The following is a 13444-nucleotide window of genomic DNA, read 5'->3' as shown; positions in this document are numbered from 1 at the left end:
AAATAGCAATCCAACAGGCTCCTTTTTCAAAGGAGGCAGAGATCTTTAAGTAGGAAAAATCACTTTCATACTCAGAAAAGGTAATCTTTTCAGATTATTACACTTGTTTAATTATAAAGTTCTTTGTCTTTTCAGCATAGGACTTTTTCATAAAAGTGAGTTGAAGGAATGCAACAATAATGTTGATCACAGCAACAGCTAACTTCAGCCACTGACCAAATTACATGTGAGAATAGCCCTTCACAGAATAAGGATTTTAACACTTGATGGTGATTTCCCACTCGGATTTTTTCAGTCTGTCTTTCCTTCCAGGTTCAGAAACTGCTACAGTGACACTCTCCAAACAAGCCAGTCAAACTGTTAAGTAACTCAGTAATTTTCCTGGCTTCTCAGACAAAATCTTGGGATGGGGAGACACGGGAAGGCCAAATGCAGAGCTGTCAGATGACAGCAGAGAACTTTGTACTGGAACTGTCTGTGGCAGCAGAAATGCTCTTCATTTACAGTCCAAGAAAAGAGAATGAGAAAGAAATGAAAACACATCCAATTTCTGATTCACTTGGCAAATCTTATCCACAAGGAGTCAGTTTGTCAAACAGGGGAAGTTTCTCCACCTGACAAACCTGATTTCTGTACTGAGACTGATACCTGCAGCTAGAAGAAGCACAGTGAGCTTCTTGCCTTTGCAGCTTGATTCTTTTCATGGAAGGATTCACTTCTATTCTTGTGTCTGAACCACACATATCTTCTCCTAATAAAAGATGCCTGCTGACACCATTTTACATCAGCTACATGTCCACTAGAACCAGACACTGCCAATTCTGTACAGGTCACACAGTCACTGATGGTTAAAAGATAAGGAAGGTAACTTTCAAGTCCCAGTGTTGAGCTTTACCAAGACTTTTGCTTCAAAACAACTCTCAAAATTCCTATTACCACAAACAGATTTTCCCTAGTAACTCTTTAGCATTTCATCACAGATATTATATAGCTTGTATTAGTGGGATATGCAGGCTACTCCTAGAACAAAGACAGTATCAAAATTATCATTAAGCCAAGCATATCAGACTGGAAACAAACATCAATGCAAAGCTCAAAAGTAAAATTAATGGACAGATTTAATACAGACTAACATAAGCTCCCTCAGAATTTTGTCTTCAGCAAAAGCTGCTATTGTGTAAGCATTTTCTAGAAGTGTGCTTTCTTGACCTAATAAAACAGATATATCTAATTCATGATTAAATGCAAGCAATTAGAGTGAAATAGAAATAGGGAATAGAAACCAAAACTAAGTGAAATAAGCAGTCAGATATTTGACAGGAGGGGCACCTGCTCCAGAGAACACTCCCTACTGCTTAGGAAGCGCTCCTGATCACTCCTCTGTCACACAGAGCTGCTCACCACAGAGGAGGAGCCTTACTTGATGGGAGCAGTGGCTCCCTCGGGTCCTTCCAGCTCTGCCAGAGGAACGAGATCCCATTTGAAGTGCAGGCCCCAGTTGAAGCCCCCCCGCACGACGGGGGAGGAGCTGTAGGTGAGGGTGTCGGCGCTGATGATGTCGATCACGGGGCACACCACGGTCCTGCGATCCTCCCTGATGGGAGTCAGCAGAGGCTGCAACCACATCTCATTCACCTCACAGTGACTGTCCAGGAACACCAGCACCTTCCCTGCAGAGCGCACAAAACAAAGATCCAGAGTGCCATGGAAAACAAACGCGAAATTCAGTGCGAACACACATGCATTAGACAAAGAAATACTTGGCAATTTACATGGACGTTACCTGCCACAGTCAGTAAGAACAGTTTGATCTATGATTTGCCCTCATGTTCAGTTGGTCTAAAAAGGCACCAGCATAAAATTTATGTAATACCAGAATAACATGGAAGAGGCAGGAAACAGCTTTAAAGAAAACTACTTTGGAGCATGCAAATATAAAAAGTCACCCCATAGACAGTATTTGACTGGGCATGGGGATGGAACTCCTGCAGTTCAGAGGAGCAATAAAATTACTTAAAACTGCACTAACTAAAATGAATTTTAGCACAGCTTGGAAAATGCAAGTACAATCTTTTCTCTGGATTATACCATTACAATGCTAATGAGTAAACATCAATTAAGAGACTTATCTGGCACCCAGAATTATTTAAGAAAGTAGCACACACTCTCAGATGGCAGAGAATTTAACTGAAAACACATTCTGGCAAAGGCTGTTTATAAAGCACCAAATATTGGTTTTCCCAATTAACACTCACTGCAACTGAAGAACTTATACAAAAAAAAAAAAAAGCTATTCGAATTGAGCATTCAAAACCAGATTAGTGTACCTTTAAAAAGAGTAGATTTCATTTTAGAGAAAAAAAAGTTTGCATATAAAACATGCAAATACTATTCTGCAACTACAGTGTCTTGACCACATGGAGATGCTCCTGAGACAACATTCTTTCAGGGCAAGAATAGGAAAAACTCTATATTGTCTCACTAACACTGCAGTCATTGCTTGAAATACAGTGCAAGGGAAGATTTGGGATGATGATAACTTGTGTTCATAACCTGCAATAAAATGAGTTACTTTTTTAGAGCACAACACTGGTTTTGTTTCACAATTCACTTACCCACTCTAAAAAAGTACCTCATTTTATTGAAAGCAAATGCCTCAAGGATAAAAAAAGAAAAAAATCAACAGCTGAAATTCTCAAAGTGTCTCAAGGTTTAAAAATCACTCACATTTGGATGTAAACTTGTAGTTATCATTTGAGGCAGTGCAGGGGAAAAAAGATTTGTGATAATGCTAAGCTGTATAGTTTAGAGTGTGGCATGATATGCAGAGCCCCTTCAGGGGGCTAAAGCAACCACAGATCAAGCATCCAATATCTGAAAAGCTTCATTACAAAAAGAGAAGTCACCCAATCAACTTATCATCAAAATATGCAAGGAAAAGAGAAAAAAGCAAGTGTACCAGTGGCATGAGAGGCTCCAATCATTCTTCCTCTGATCAAGCCTTCTCTCTTCTCATTTCTTACCAATTTTGTAGTTTTGGGAAGTTGAGTTTTAACATATTCACTCAAGTCTTTTTTCAAGTCAGCTGAAAAAAGGAAAACACAAGTTCAACACTAGGAGAGAAATTTTGAAAGTTTTGTTTAAAATCTCAAGACATTTAACTCAAAAATGGCCAAAATCTTGATCAAAATGTTACCCTGACACTGCACTGCTTCAAACCAAGAGCATCATAAGGACAGTCCTCCCACATCCTACACTTCCTCTCCAATGTTTTTAGCACATTACTCAAGTTAACTGGAACTACTAGACTAAAAAAAAAAAAAAAAAATGCGGCTCAAAGAAACACATTTCCAAATTCTTCTTGTGGTAACTGGCATTTGCAACAGATGCAACAACAAACATTTCACACAGGCAAATGATTTACATTACTACATTCCATACATGAAAACAAATGCTGACACCTTCCAGAAGAAGCAGGAAGACACCTTGTATTATCTGTGCCTGCTGAACTGACAGAACAACAGATACCAAGTACAACTCACTCACAGCTGGTTGCTTTTCTAAAAACCAAAAGGATCAAAGATTCTGCTGGCAAGCCTGTGCTATTGAAGGAGTGCAGAGTTCACTCAAGTCTATGGGCACTACTGTAACTTAGCTGACATCAATGGCAATTTTAAGAGTAACAATACTTCTTTCACCCAAGGTCAGTGGTTTCTAACATTAAAGCAGAACTACTGAAGAGAACATGGACACATAAAGACTGAAGTAATGGAAAAGCAGAAGTTAATAAGCTTATGCAGAAATAAAGAGAAATATAAAATGAGAAAAGACTTCACAGCAAGCCTTGGTATAGGAGAGGCAGACAGACTTTCATCAGAGGATATGCCAAAATAAACTATTCTGACGAATGTCAGCTCAAACATTCAAGTTGCTGTTAACAAGATTAAATGCCAATGGAATACATGTGGAAGTCAGAGGTGCAACCTTAAGGAGCAATAAGAACTTTCAGGCAGGAGACTCCCAGATGCAATTCCCAATGTTAAGATCTCAGCCTTTGCACTGCAAGGAAACACGGTGGATCAGAAGTGAGAAGGTAACACACAGCAAGTGTGATGCTAGAGAATACTCTAGGACAACAGAAACTCTCTGGGGAGGTACAGACAGAATTCATTTGGGTCACAGGAATTCTCTGCCCTGGTCTGGAATATTGACATCTCATGCCAGAGACAATAGAGAAGATGTTTTCAGAGAAAATCTCCTAGAAAATTGATTAAATAATCCCTAAAGTGCTACCAGAATGAGATATCCGAACAAGCAGGGCAGATTTGCAAACCTAAAATAAAAGAGTGCTTGACTCATTCTTGACCTGATTCATTACAGCAAGTGAAGAACAGTGTACACCTACAGAAACAATGGGCCAGCAAAAAGCAGAAAAGCTCAGTTATCATATTGAACTCTTACAGCAGATGAGGCAAATAAATGAGGAAAGTTTCACATCTGCAAACTTCTAAAAAAGAAAAGAAGAAAAAAATAAAGGAAAGTATGTCACATCCACACCAGGAGCTAATCCAGGCCCACAAGATAGGCTTGAGCAGCAGAATGTAAAGGCCAGTAGAGTTTTGCCCCACACAGAATGGCATTCTGCTGGTAACTGTGCCCATATCACAGATCATTCTTAACAGGCAGGTTTGTCTCAGACACATTTTGAGATTTTTGCTGTTGATGGGTTTTTGTGTGTCACCTTCATGTCCACTGGGAACACTGATTACTTCTGATATATGCTTCAATCCAGCCTGCCTGAGAAATTTTGCTCCAAAGAGAATTGCTCCCTTTTAGCCAGTGTTCGAAAATTACTTTAGGCATTACATTCTTGCATATCTACACAAAAAAGGCAAAATGGGCCCTAGGATGGGAGTCTGGAGTGTTATTATTTAAAACTATTCTAAAGTACTGAGTTGCAGACATTTGGCTCCTTTTCTGTTCTTCAATCTCTCCTTCTACACAGAATGCCTCCAGTAACAGCCTTCAAAAACACATCCTCAGGCTTTTCCATAACAGGTTAAGGCTAAATCAGGGAGAAAGATTATACCAGAAAAAGAAATCCCACATTTCAGGGAAGGGAAAAAAATACAACAATGAGCTCTGCTGAACCATGACAATGCCTGCTTAGCTAGTAAAACTCTTGGTGATAGAGTCTAAGAAGTTTTTTGAGGCAAAACCGGGTGCAAAGGCCCAAGGTTTGCACAACAGCACTGATATGTAGCACAGCTCTGATATCTGCAGGTGAAGAACAAGAGAGAATTTAATCTAGAACACCACTTCAGAAAACAGGCAATGGAAGGAAAATTAATCTTTAATTTAAAAACAAAACAAAGGGGCATAAAAATCAAACAATCTGCCCAAGCTCATGACATCCAGAGCATAGCCAAAGTTTTTTATCCATTTCCTTAATTCCCAAACCATCTTCAGGCCCCACCTTTCTTCTGCTGTAAGAATCCATCCATTCAAATTAAGCAGCAGCAAAAACATAGGATCATTAGCATCAAGGGCAGTAATTCTGTGTAAACAATACCTCCTCCTGCCTTTGGCCTCAGAACAAGTTCATTTGAAGTCAGAAAGACAAAAAAAGCTACTTGAATGTTTTGAACTTACTTTGGTTCAAATTCACTAATTGCCTCAATTTAACAACAAATCAGAAGAGTGATGGTATTACTGCCTCAACACAGGGATCAATCAAATGCATCCTCACATTCAAAAGACTGAGTTTTGAAGTACGGCAAACTCTGAATACAAAACAAATTGCACAAGACTTTACAGCCAGGCTCCCAAAACAGAAAATAAAACAAGCTTTTAAATACTACACATTCTTATCAGCAACAAGCAGTGTTTGATCTTTGTTCTCTCTTGTATCTCAACATTTGATCTGGCCTCAAAGAAATCAACTTCCAGCATAACTAGAAAATGCCATTCCATATATCTAATCAGTCTCTTAGAGCAAGTGAGGCCTTAAACCAGAAACCAAACAATGAGATCAAGGGAGCCATGATTATATATATTTAATAAAAATACAATCTAAAAATCATTTTTTAAATGCAAAGAACTGTGGACTTGTACAGAGGTGATCAGGGAACTTGCAAAGTCCTGCTGGAAAGAACTGCTCTGCTAACACATTCCTCAACAGGCATTTGGATTTTGAAGGGTTAAAATGAAAGGTTTTTGGAGGGCCATGCTTGAATTGCGTATCTGTCTTTGCCTTGTCTGTCAGTCGAGAGAAACAGCAGCAATCCCTCAATAGGAGCAAGGCAACTCTGCAGGGTGTACCCCTCCCAGGGCCCCTCCACGCCTGCTGGAGCAGAGGCTGCTCCCAGAGCCAGGACAGCCGCTCCCAGTGTGGCCACAAGAGGCTGTTCGAGAGCCACGCTGAGCCCCGGCCCCAGCACGCTGCCGGTCAGGAATGCTGAGCAAGTACAAAACTCGGCACTGCTCCCACGGTGCCGCAGCAGCCCATCCAAGGCTGCAGCCCGCAGTGTCTGTGTGCCTCCAGCTCCTTTCAGATGCATTCACAGCGCGTAGTGGCCTCTCTTATCTGCTCTGAGCACCTGAGCAGCCCAAGCAAGGAACTGCTAAGAAAACTGCTAAGTACAAACAGGTGCTTCATGACCCCCACTCGTCAGTGTGTGCAAGAGGTGAGATAAGAGTAGAACATCTCCCCTGTGAAAGCTGGGGCTGTTCAGCCTGAAGAGAAGATTGTGTGGAGACCTCATTGCAACCTTCCTGTATCTGAAGGGACCCTACACAGAAGCTGGAGAGGGATTCACCAAGAACTGTAGTGACAGGATAAGGAGTAATGAGTGCAAACTGAAAGAGGGAAAATTAAGGTTGTATATTAAGAATAAATTCTTTACTGTGAAGGTTGTGAGACACTGAAACAGGTTGCCCATCCCTGGAAGCATTTAAGGCCAGGTTGAATAGGGCCTTGAGCAACCTGGTCTAGTGGGAAGTTTCCCTACCCACAGCAGCAGGAATTGGGACTAGATGATCTTTAAGGTCCCTCCCAGTCCCCTAAACATTCTTTGATTCTACGATTATTAGCTTCAAAACCTGATTTTCAATGTTAAAGCCTGTATGATACAAAGCCCATCAGTACAATGGCACCAGTGGCAAAGTTGATGTCACCTTGGGCATCTCTGGACACCACACATCTCTACAGGCTGGCACTCTGGTGACAGGCTGCGGTACAAACTGGTTTTGCATCATGACTTCCACAATTTATTTTGACCAGTCAATAAAACACAGGAAGGCTCAGAAGTGTAACATTCCTGCAAGAGCCTCTCACCCAATTCACTGTTGTCATCCACCAGGATGATTTCGTGCAGGAGGTGGGCAGGGGTGCGGTCCAGGACGCTGTGCACTGTGCGGAGCAGGGCCGAGAGCGCCTCGTTGTAGAAACAAATCACCACACTGGCAGGGGGCAGATCAGCAGGGTAGGACTTCTCCCTGCATCTGCAAACAGGAACAGAGTCTTTGTCACTATTTACAGAGGGGTTTCCATAGAGCTGGGTCACTGCTGAAACTTCATAAATAACAAGCAACCATTAAATGTGAAGGAGGAACCCCTAATGTGAACATAATGAGCTCAGACGTGTAATAGCTATAGGAGGGCTCAGCACAGTAAATTACTTTCCACATAATACAAACTCTTAGTCAACACTGCTGCTTGTTAGAAAACAGAGGTGGGAATAAGAACCAGAGATCCTCAAGACAGAGAACAGAAGATAGTGAGGGCCTGCTTCAGCTGTCTAAACACAGTCTAGTACCCTCAGGTAGCTCAGACAGTTCAAATATGACATGAGGCCCACAAATACCACAGCTTTATTGGCCAGCTGCTGGAGACAGTGTTGGCTTTCTCAGAAAACCTCCACAGGTGCTAAATACCTATTTACACAACCAACCTTGGGATTCAGAGGACAGATTAAGACACTTAAGTCTAGTCACTGCTGTCAGTGCAGTCTAAATAGTGTTCAGCTCACCCTAAGGCTGTCAAGTGTGTTTTGTCAGCTGAAGAGCTCTGCATGCTTCGTTAACTGCACTGACTGGATCTCTGCTAATTATAATAAAAGCAGAGACAACTGACTAACAAGCAGTTATCTAAGCATCTTAATCTGCAAGATGAATCCCACTCCAAAGCAAAAGATCATTCTTTCTTCTTATTTTCAAAGCTCATCCTTACTTCTAATAGGGCCAAGTATCACAGATTAATGCCATATGAAGGTGCCAGGCATGGGAGGATCCAATAAAAATAAGAAACTATAAATGAAAACCCAGAAGTATAGAAGAAAAGCTTACATTTACTTAAAATGACATCAATTCTGGGAAAAACTATCAGCAAGTACAATTCATTACATTCACCCACACCAGAGAAACCACTAGAAAAATTGGTGCAAGTTTATTTATTTTTCATTGTTGGGAGTTTTTATTGTTGTTACAGAGCTGAGTTGTTCCCTCCCTATTTGCACCAGGAAGATTATAGGAAAATATCTATTCTTTAATAGAAAATATTTAAAGCAGTGCACACCTATCACATACCTTTAGCAGCTGACCAAAAAAAATTATATCTCTGGAAACAATATTCAGTCAAAAAAGACAGAAAATACAAAAGAATTGAAATCCTAACCTCAAGCACTCCTGTTAAACAGCTGAAAAATCCACCTTCAGCAACACATGAGGATGGAACAGTGTATGACAAAAATCTTAAATACTGCAGCAGCTCTAACAAGCCATTGAGCACATGAAACTCTACCATGTCTCCAAAAATCAGCACCTACTTTGCATCTCTTGTATCAGGCACCTCCCTGTGGTATCCCAGTCGATTGCTGATAAGCATATTGAAAGCATGCTTCTGATAGCCCAAGTCTCTCACTTCCTGATCTTCTTCATTAAAAATCATTCCTGCAAAAGAAACATGCCAATATCAGCTAATAGGCTCAAAAACATCATTTGAAAGAAATCAAGGATTGAAACACATGCTTCAATCTCTTCTAAAACCCATTATGCTCTTAAAAATCCCTTTGGTTTTGCAAAATGTGTATTTGTGCAACTATTTCTGTTCCCTCTCACAAACAGGCAGCACTTATGAGTAGCCCTTGCAGCTGTAATAAAATTAAATCCTTCTCCAAAGACTGCTGGCTCTATTGTGTTTATTGCCTCCCTTCACTCATATGGCCTCTAATTCTTAACACCACCTAAATCCAACATCAAAACAAGCAATAGAGGATAGACTTTGGCACACAGTGAATCAGCATCTATCCCTACAGGTGACAGGTCTGTAATGGGATTTTTGAGAGAGAAAATACATTTAGAATGGTAGGAAAATCCTCACAATAGCAGCTCCAATTTCATGCAGCTCTGAAGTCTGTGGTAGCAAAACCAGAAGAACTATGCAATAACTGTAAACTTCTGTTTATCACACCTGTGACTTTGATAGCAAGGAAAACACCAGCAGAGCTGCTGTTTATTGATTATTTTAGCAGAAGTAGCAACAGTTAAGCATGGCAGAAGTAACTGTTGGTATTAGGAAATACTGCTATAAGCCAAGATGAAATTTCCAAAGCCATCCTGCCTGCCTTGACTCAGTGCCATGGGCTTCTCTCACTGAACCATGCACTCATCAGTGTGAACAGAACCAGAACATTGTGGCACTTCACACAGCTTCATGAGGGAGAGACAGCTGGTGTCTGCCACCACCTGTGCCTCTAGCCATTTCTGCTACAATTCAGGTACAGAGTGATTATTTTTTATTGTCTTGATTCAGCTGAATGCACAGAATGAGAGCTTGTCACCTCTTCAGTTATTATCAAGCTACACAGGCAATTTCACTGAAATTTCAGTACAAAAAGTGAGCAAGGATCATCCAAGTTATCTCCTTCCACCCTGCCCTCATCTCAGTATCATTCAAAATCTGCAGAAAATAGTTAACAAGAGGATTCCTCATTTACATACTTCCAGGAAAATATGTTTCATGCATTCATAGACTGACTCAGATTATAAGGGACACTGGTCTAATTTTCCCAAAAGCAGGTCCAGCTAGATCAGATTGCCCAGAACCAGTGTAGTTAAGTTTTGAAAGCCTTCAGTATCTCCAAAGACTGAGATTCTACAACCTCTTATTTCCCTGTTCAAGCATTTGACCACCATCACACTGAAAACATTTTTCCTCTTCTATAACTGAAATGCCCTCACTCCAATTTCTTAAAATAATCCCATGCACTCTGGAAGGAGCCTGTCTCCATCTTCCCTGCAGCCTCCTATTCAGCTGCTGCTGACAGCAATAAAATCTCACCCCTCAGCCTTCTCTCTGAGGCAGAATAAACTAAATCCTCTCAGCCTGTCTCCACACTTTGTGTTCTCCCATTTTCACCAGCTGAGATCAAACCTGGAGAAAATGAGTTGGATTAAACACGATTTTAAAAGTTTGAAATGGAAAAAAGCTTCAAAACAAGTAATCCATCTGGGCCTTTGGAGCACAGCTATGTTTCAATGATAAAGTCTACCTACAGGTACCAGGTGACATTCTGTAGGGAATTCCATGCATCCACATTCCCACCATTTACATTTACCACCCTGTGGCTTTCAGTCTCAAGTTCAGCAGTGGCAGTACAGTCACATTATCAAACAGCTCACAAGTAAATGCCCTGACATTTGTGCAGGACCAAGTGGGAAGTGCTGGGTAGTGACAGATGAGGTATGTGGGACACAGCCACACCATGTCTTGTGACTGGCTGTGCTGCTCACAGATGAGTGCTCCCACTGTGCATGAGCTGTGCTGTAGGGGTAGGAATGGGGTCTGTTTACTGTGGCAGTAAACAGCAAACTCCCCCCAGCCCTAGCAGCCTCAAGGGCTCACTCAGTCCTCTAATGGAACACATCCATTTCCAAAGGAACATCTCCAGCTGCTTAGTTCAGACATCCAGCTCCATTATTCTGGCATAATCAGCGGCACAATGTACTGTGGTCACCTTAAAATGTTTTCTTCATACCAAGCATGAGCTTAAAACACATCCCAAATGTTTCATTCTACAATCCGTCCATAACCAACCACTAACTACATTTTTCTGATCTTATGAATATATTCAAGGAGTGCTATTATTTTTAAAACCTTCTCATGAAGAACAATATCAAATGCATGCAAAAGACCTGAAAGATTTCAGTTCAAACAGCAGATAGAAGCCCTTGGAAAATAAGGGGCTTGCAATCAAATCATCAGTTTAAGCTTTACTTCAGCGGTGTTATGTGGCTCTCACAGATTAATAAAAAAGGAAAGGTAGATTGATCTACCAGACGACAGCTTGGTTTTGACTACCATACACCAACTTTCCTTTCACTTTTTTGTTTTTTTTTGTTTGTGTGTATCTCACTGTCCTACTCTACACAGATTTCAGGAAGCCATTTCCTACACCACCTCATCTTAGGAGCTGTCTTCTGATGATTCCTGTAGAATTTATCCTGGCACTGTAACTCCCCTTGGCTTTCACCAACCAAACCAGTCACTTGGTTTGAAGATCAAAGGACTTCTCAGTTAAAAAGCTCCATTTCTTTCCTGGCCCAGATGAATAGTTGGAAAGAAATAGCCAGCTCTGGACTGGCCTTCATCACACTTGGCACTCAGGTTTTTGCAGTGAACTGAAAAACACTTGTGATGCCACAGGGCAACATGAACTGCCATTCTTCTAACATACTCACACAGGTCTAATGACCAACTCAGAAAGTGAAGTTTGGTAAAGGTCTATTAACTCATGAAGCTCATGATTCACCATTCATCCACAGTCATGACAGGGGACTTCACTGAGATCTGAGCATTAAACCCTGGCTAGGAAGGTTTCTGTGCTGTATTTCACAAAGCAGCAGCAGAAACCAATAGCCCAACACTCTGCCATGACACTTCTGCCTACAGACTCAAACCAAGCTTTAAGCAAGCACACAACATTTGCACATCCAAACACAGCAGTGAACATGCTGTGAGCACTAGAACACACAAAGCATTTTAATTTGCAACACAAAAGTAAATCACCTCATTGATGAAACATGCTCTAGTGAAACATACAGACCTTTGCTGGTACAAAGGAAGCAGAATTTGGCTCTAACCATTGTCACCTCAAGCTTGCATTGTAAGTTTGTCCTACATGCATTTCTTGTAGATTAAGTCATATTCCAAGCATATTCTCCAAATCAATGGGTCCTCTTAATTGTTTATTGATATCAAGCTATTTTTAATTACTGCATGTAAGTAGAGTTTCTCTGTAGCTAATTAAAGCTTATGTATTTGAGCCCAATTAATACAGGAGTAAGGTATGAAACAAGCACAGACTGAAGCTTCTGAAAGCAAGATTTAGTTCATCAAGAGCAGACCCTGCTGCAACCAAGTCTTCATCAGCAAACAGCATAGATATAAGTGATAGGAAGAATGTATTTTGGGTTAAGCACTGGAAAATAAATTTCAAGTAATCCCTAATGAAGAGAGCCATGACTACCACCTGCATTTTGACTAACAAAATTTCTTCATTATACACTTTCCCTGAGATTTTTTTTTTCTAACAGAAAACTATCTAATTTCTCCTGCTGTTTTAGTAAGGCTGTCACTGAAACCCCTGAAAACCACTTACCCATTTCAGGAGAGAATTCTATCTCCCCCTTAACTGGATCCTGGATATGATTTCCAAAAGAATTTCCTATTTTATTCTCTTTCTGTTGCAATTCAGCTATATGAACCGGCCCCCGTGTAAAACGGGGGTAGAATTTTTTTGGGAATGGCCTCTGAGGTTCCAGCCCCTTGATGGGCACATTCTTGAAGGATTGGTTCTCTTCACTGAAGTTGAAATAAACAAAGAGCAGAAGTGTCCAGGTCACGGATGTGAAGAGGCACCCATAGCAGAAATAGCGAAGTGTGACACTTCCCATTGTAGACTCAGCATCCTTGAGGGCCCATTCTCAATTACCTGAAAAAGAGTGAAAACACACATTTTGGGAGTGCTGCCTGTTACTTATACATTACAAAATACATTCAATAGGTTACTTCTCCATTAAATGATTTTTAGAATTTAAACTTTCAACACAGACCTTCAGAACTTGAGAAGTGAACGTGACCACATTTAATGTGGATACCACTGCTTTAAAATAAGGAGCAAACAATCACTAAGAGCCCAGTGACACAATTAAAGGCAAAAATGATTCATTTTATCCAGAATATTTATATAATCATCTCTTTTCCACAACAGTATATTTCTAGTATGGCTGCCTTGAATTAAACATCTATACATAATTAAATATACTATACAAATGGAATTGATTCTTCATGGAACTGTTTTGGCTGGAAATGACATCTGGAGGTCCCCTTGCCAAGGGCCACTGTGAGCCAGTTGCCCAAGAGTAGGTGCACGTGTATCCATTT

General features: G+C 40.8%; 1 protein-coding gene across 4 annotated transcripts in view; it reads right to left on the bottom strand.

Annotated features, from left to right (window-relative positions):
- Positions 1–13444, bottom strand: part of GALNT11 (polypeptide N-acetylgalactosaminyltransferase 11) — a 47378-nt gene that overhangs the window by 18813 nt on the left and 15121 nt on the right. For all 4 annotated transcript variants that reach the window (XM_033058885.1, XM_033058876.1, XM_033058895.2 and 1 more), the window contains 5 exons: positions 12660–12992; positions 8826–8949; positions 7337–7503; positions 2960–3085; positions 1421–1670 (listed from right to left, as the gene is read on the bottom strand). In XM_033058885.1, coding sequence (XP_032914776.1) covers positions 1421–1670; positions 2960–3085; positions 7337–7503; positions 8826–8949; positions 12660–12954 — 962 coding nt within the window. In that variant the 5' untranslated portion in view covers positions 12955–12992. The remainder of the gene's footprint in view (positions 1–1420; positions 1671–2959; positions 3086–7336; positions 7504–8825; positions 8950–12659; positions 12993–13444) is intronic.

Source organism: Catharus ustulatus, chromosome 1, assembly GCF_009819885.2.
Source record: "Catharus ustulatus isolate bCatUst1 chromosome 1, bCatUst1.pri.v2, whole genome shotgun sequence".
In the NCBI taxonomy this organism is placed as follows: Eukaryota; Metazoa; Chordata; class Aves; order Passeriformes; family Turdidae; genus Catharus; species Catharus ustulatus.
This window is presented reverse-complemented; position numbering and strand designations above follow the sequence as displayed.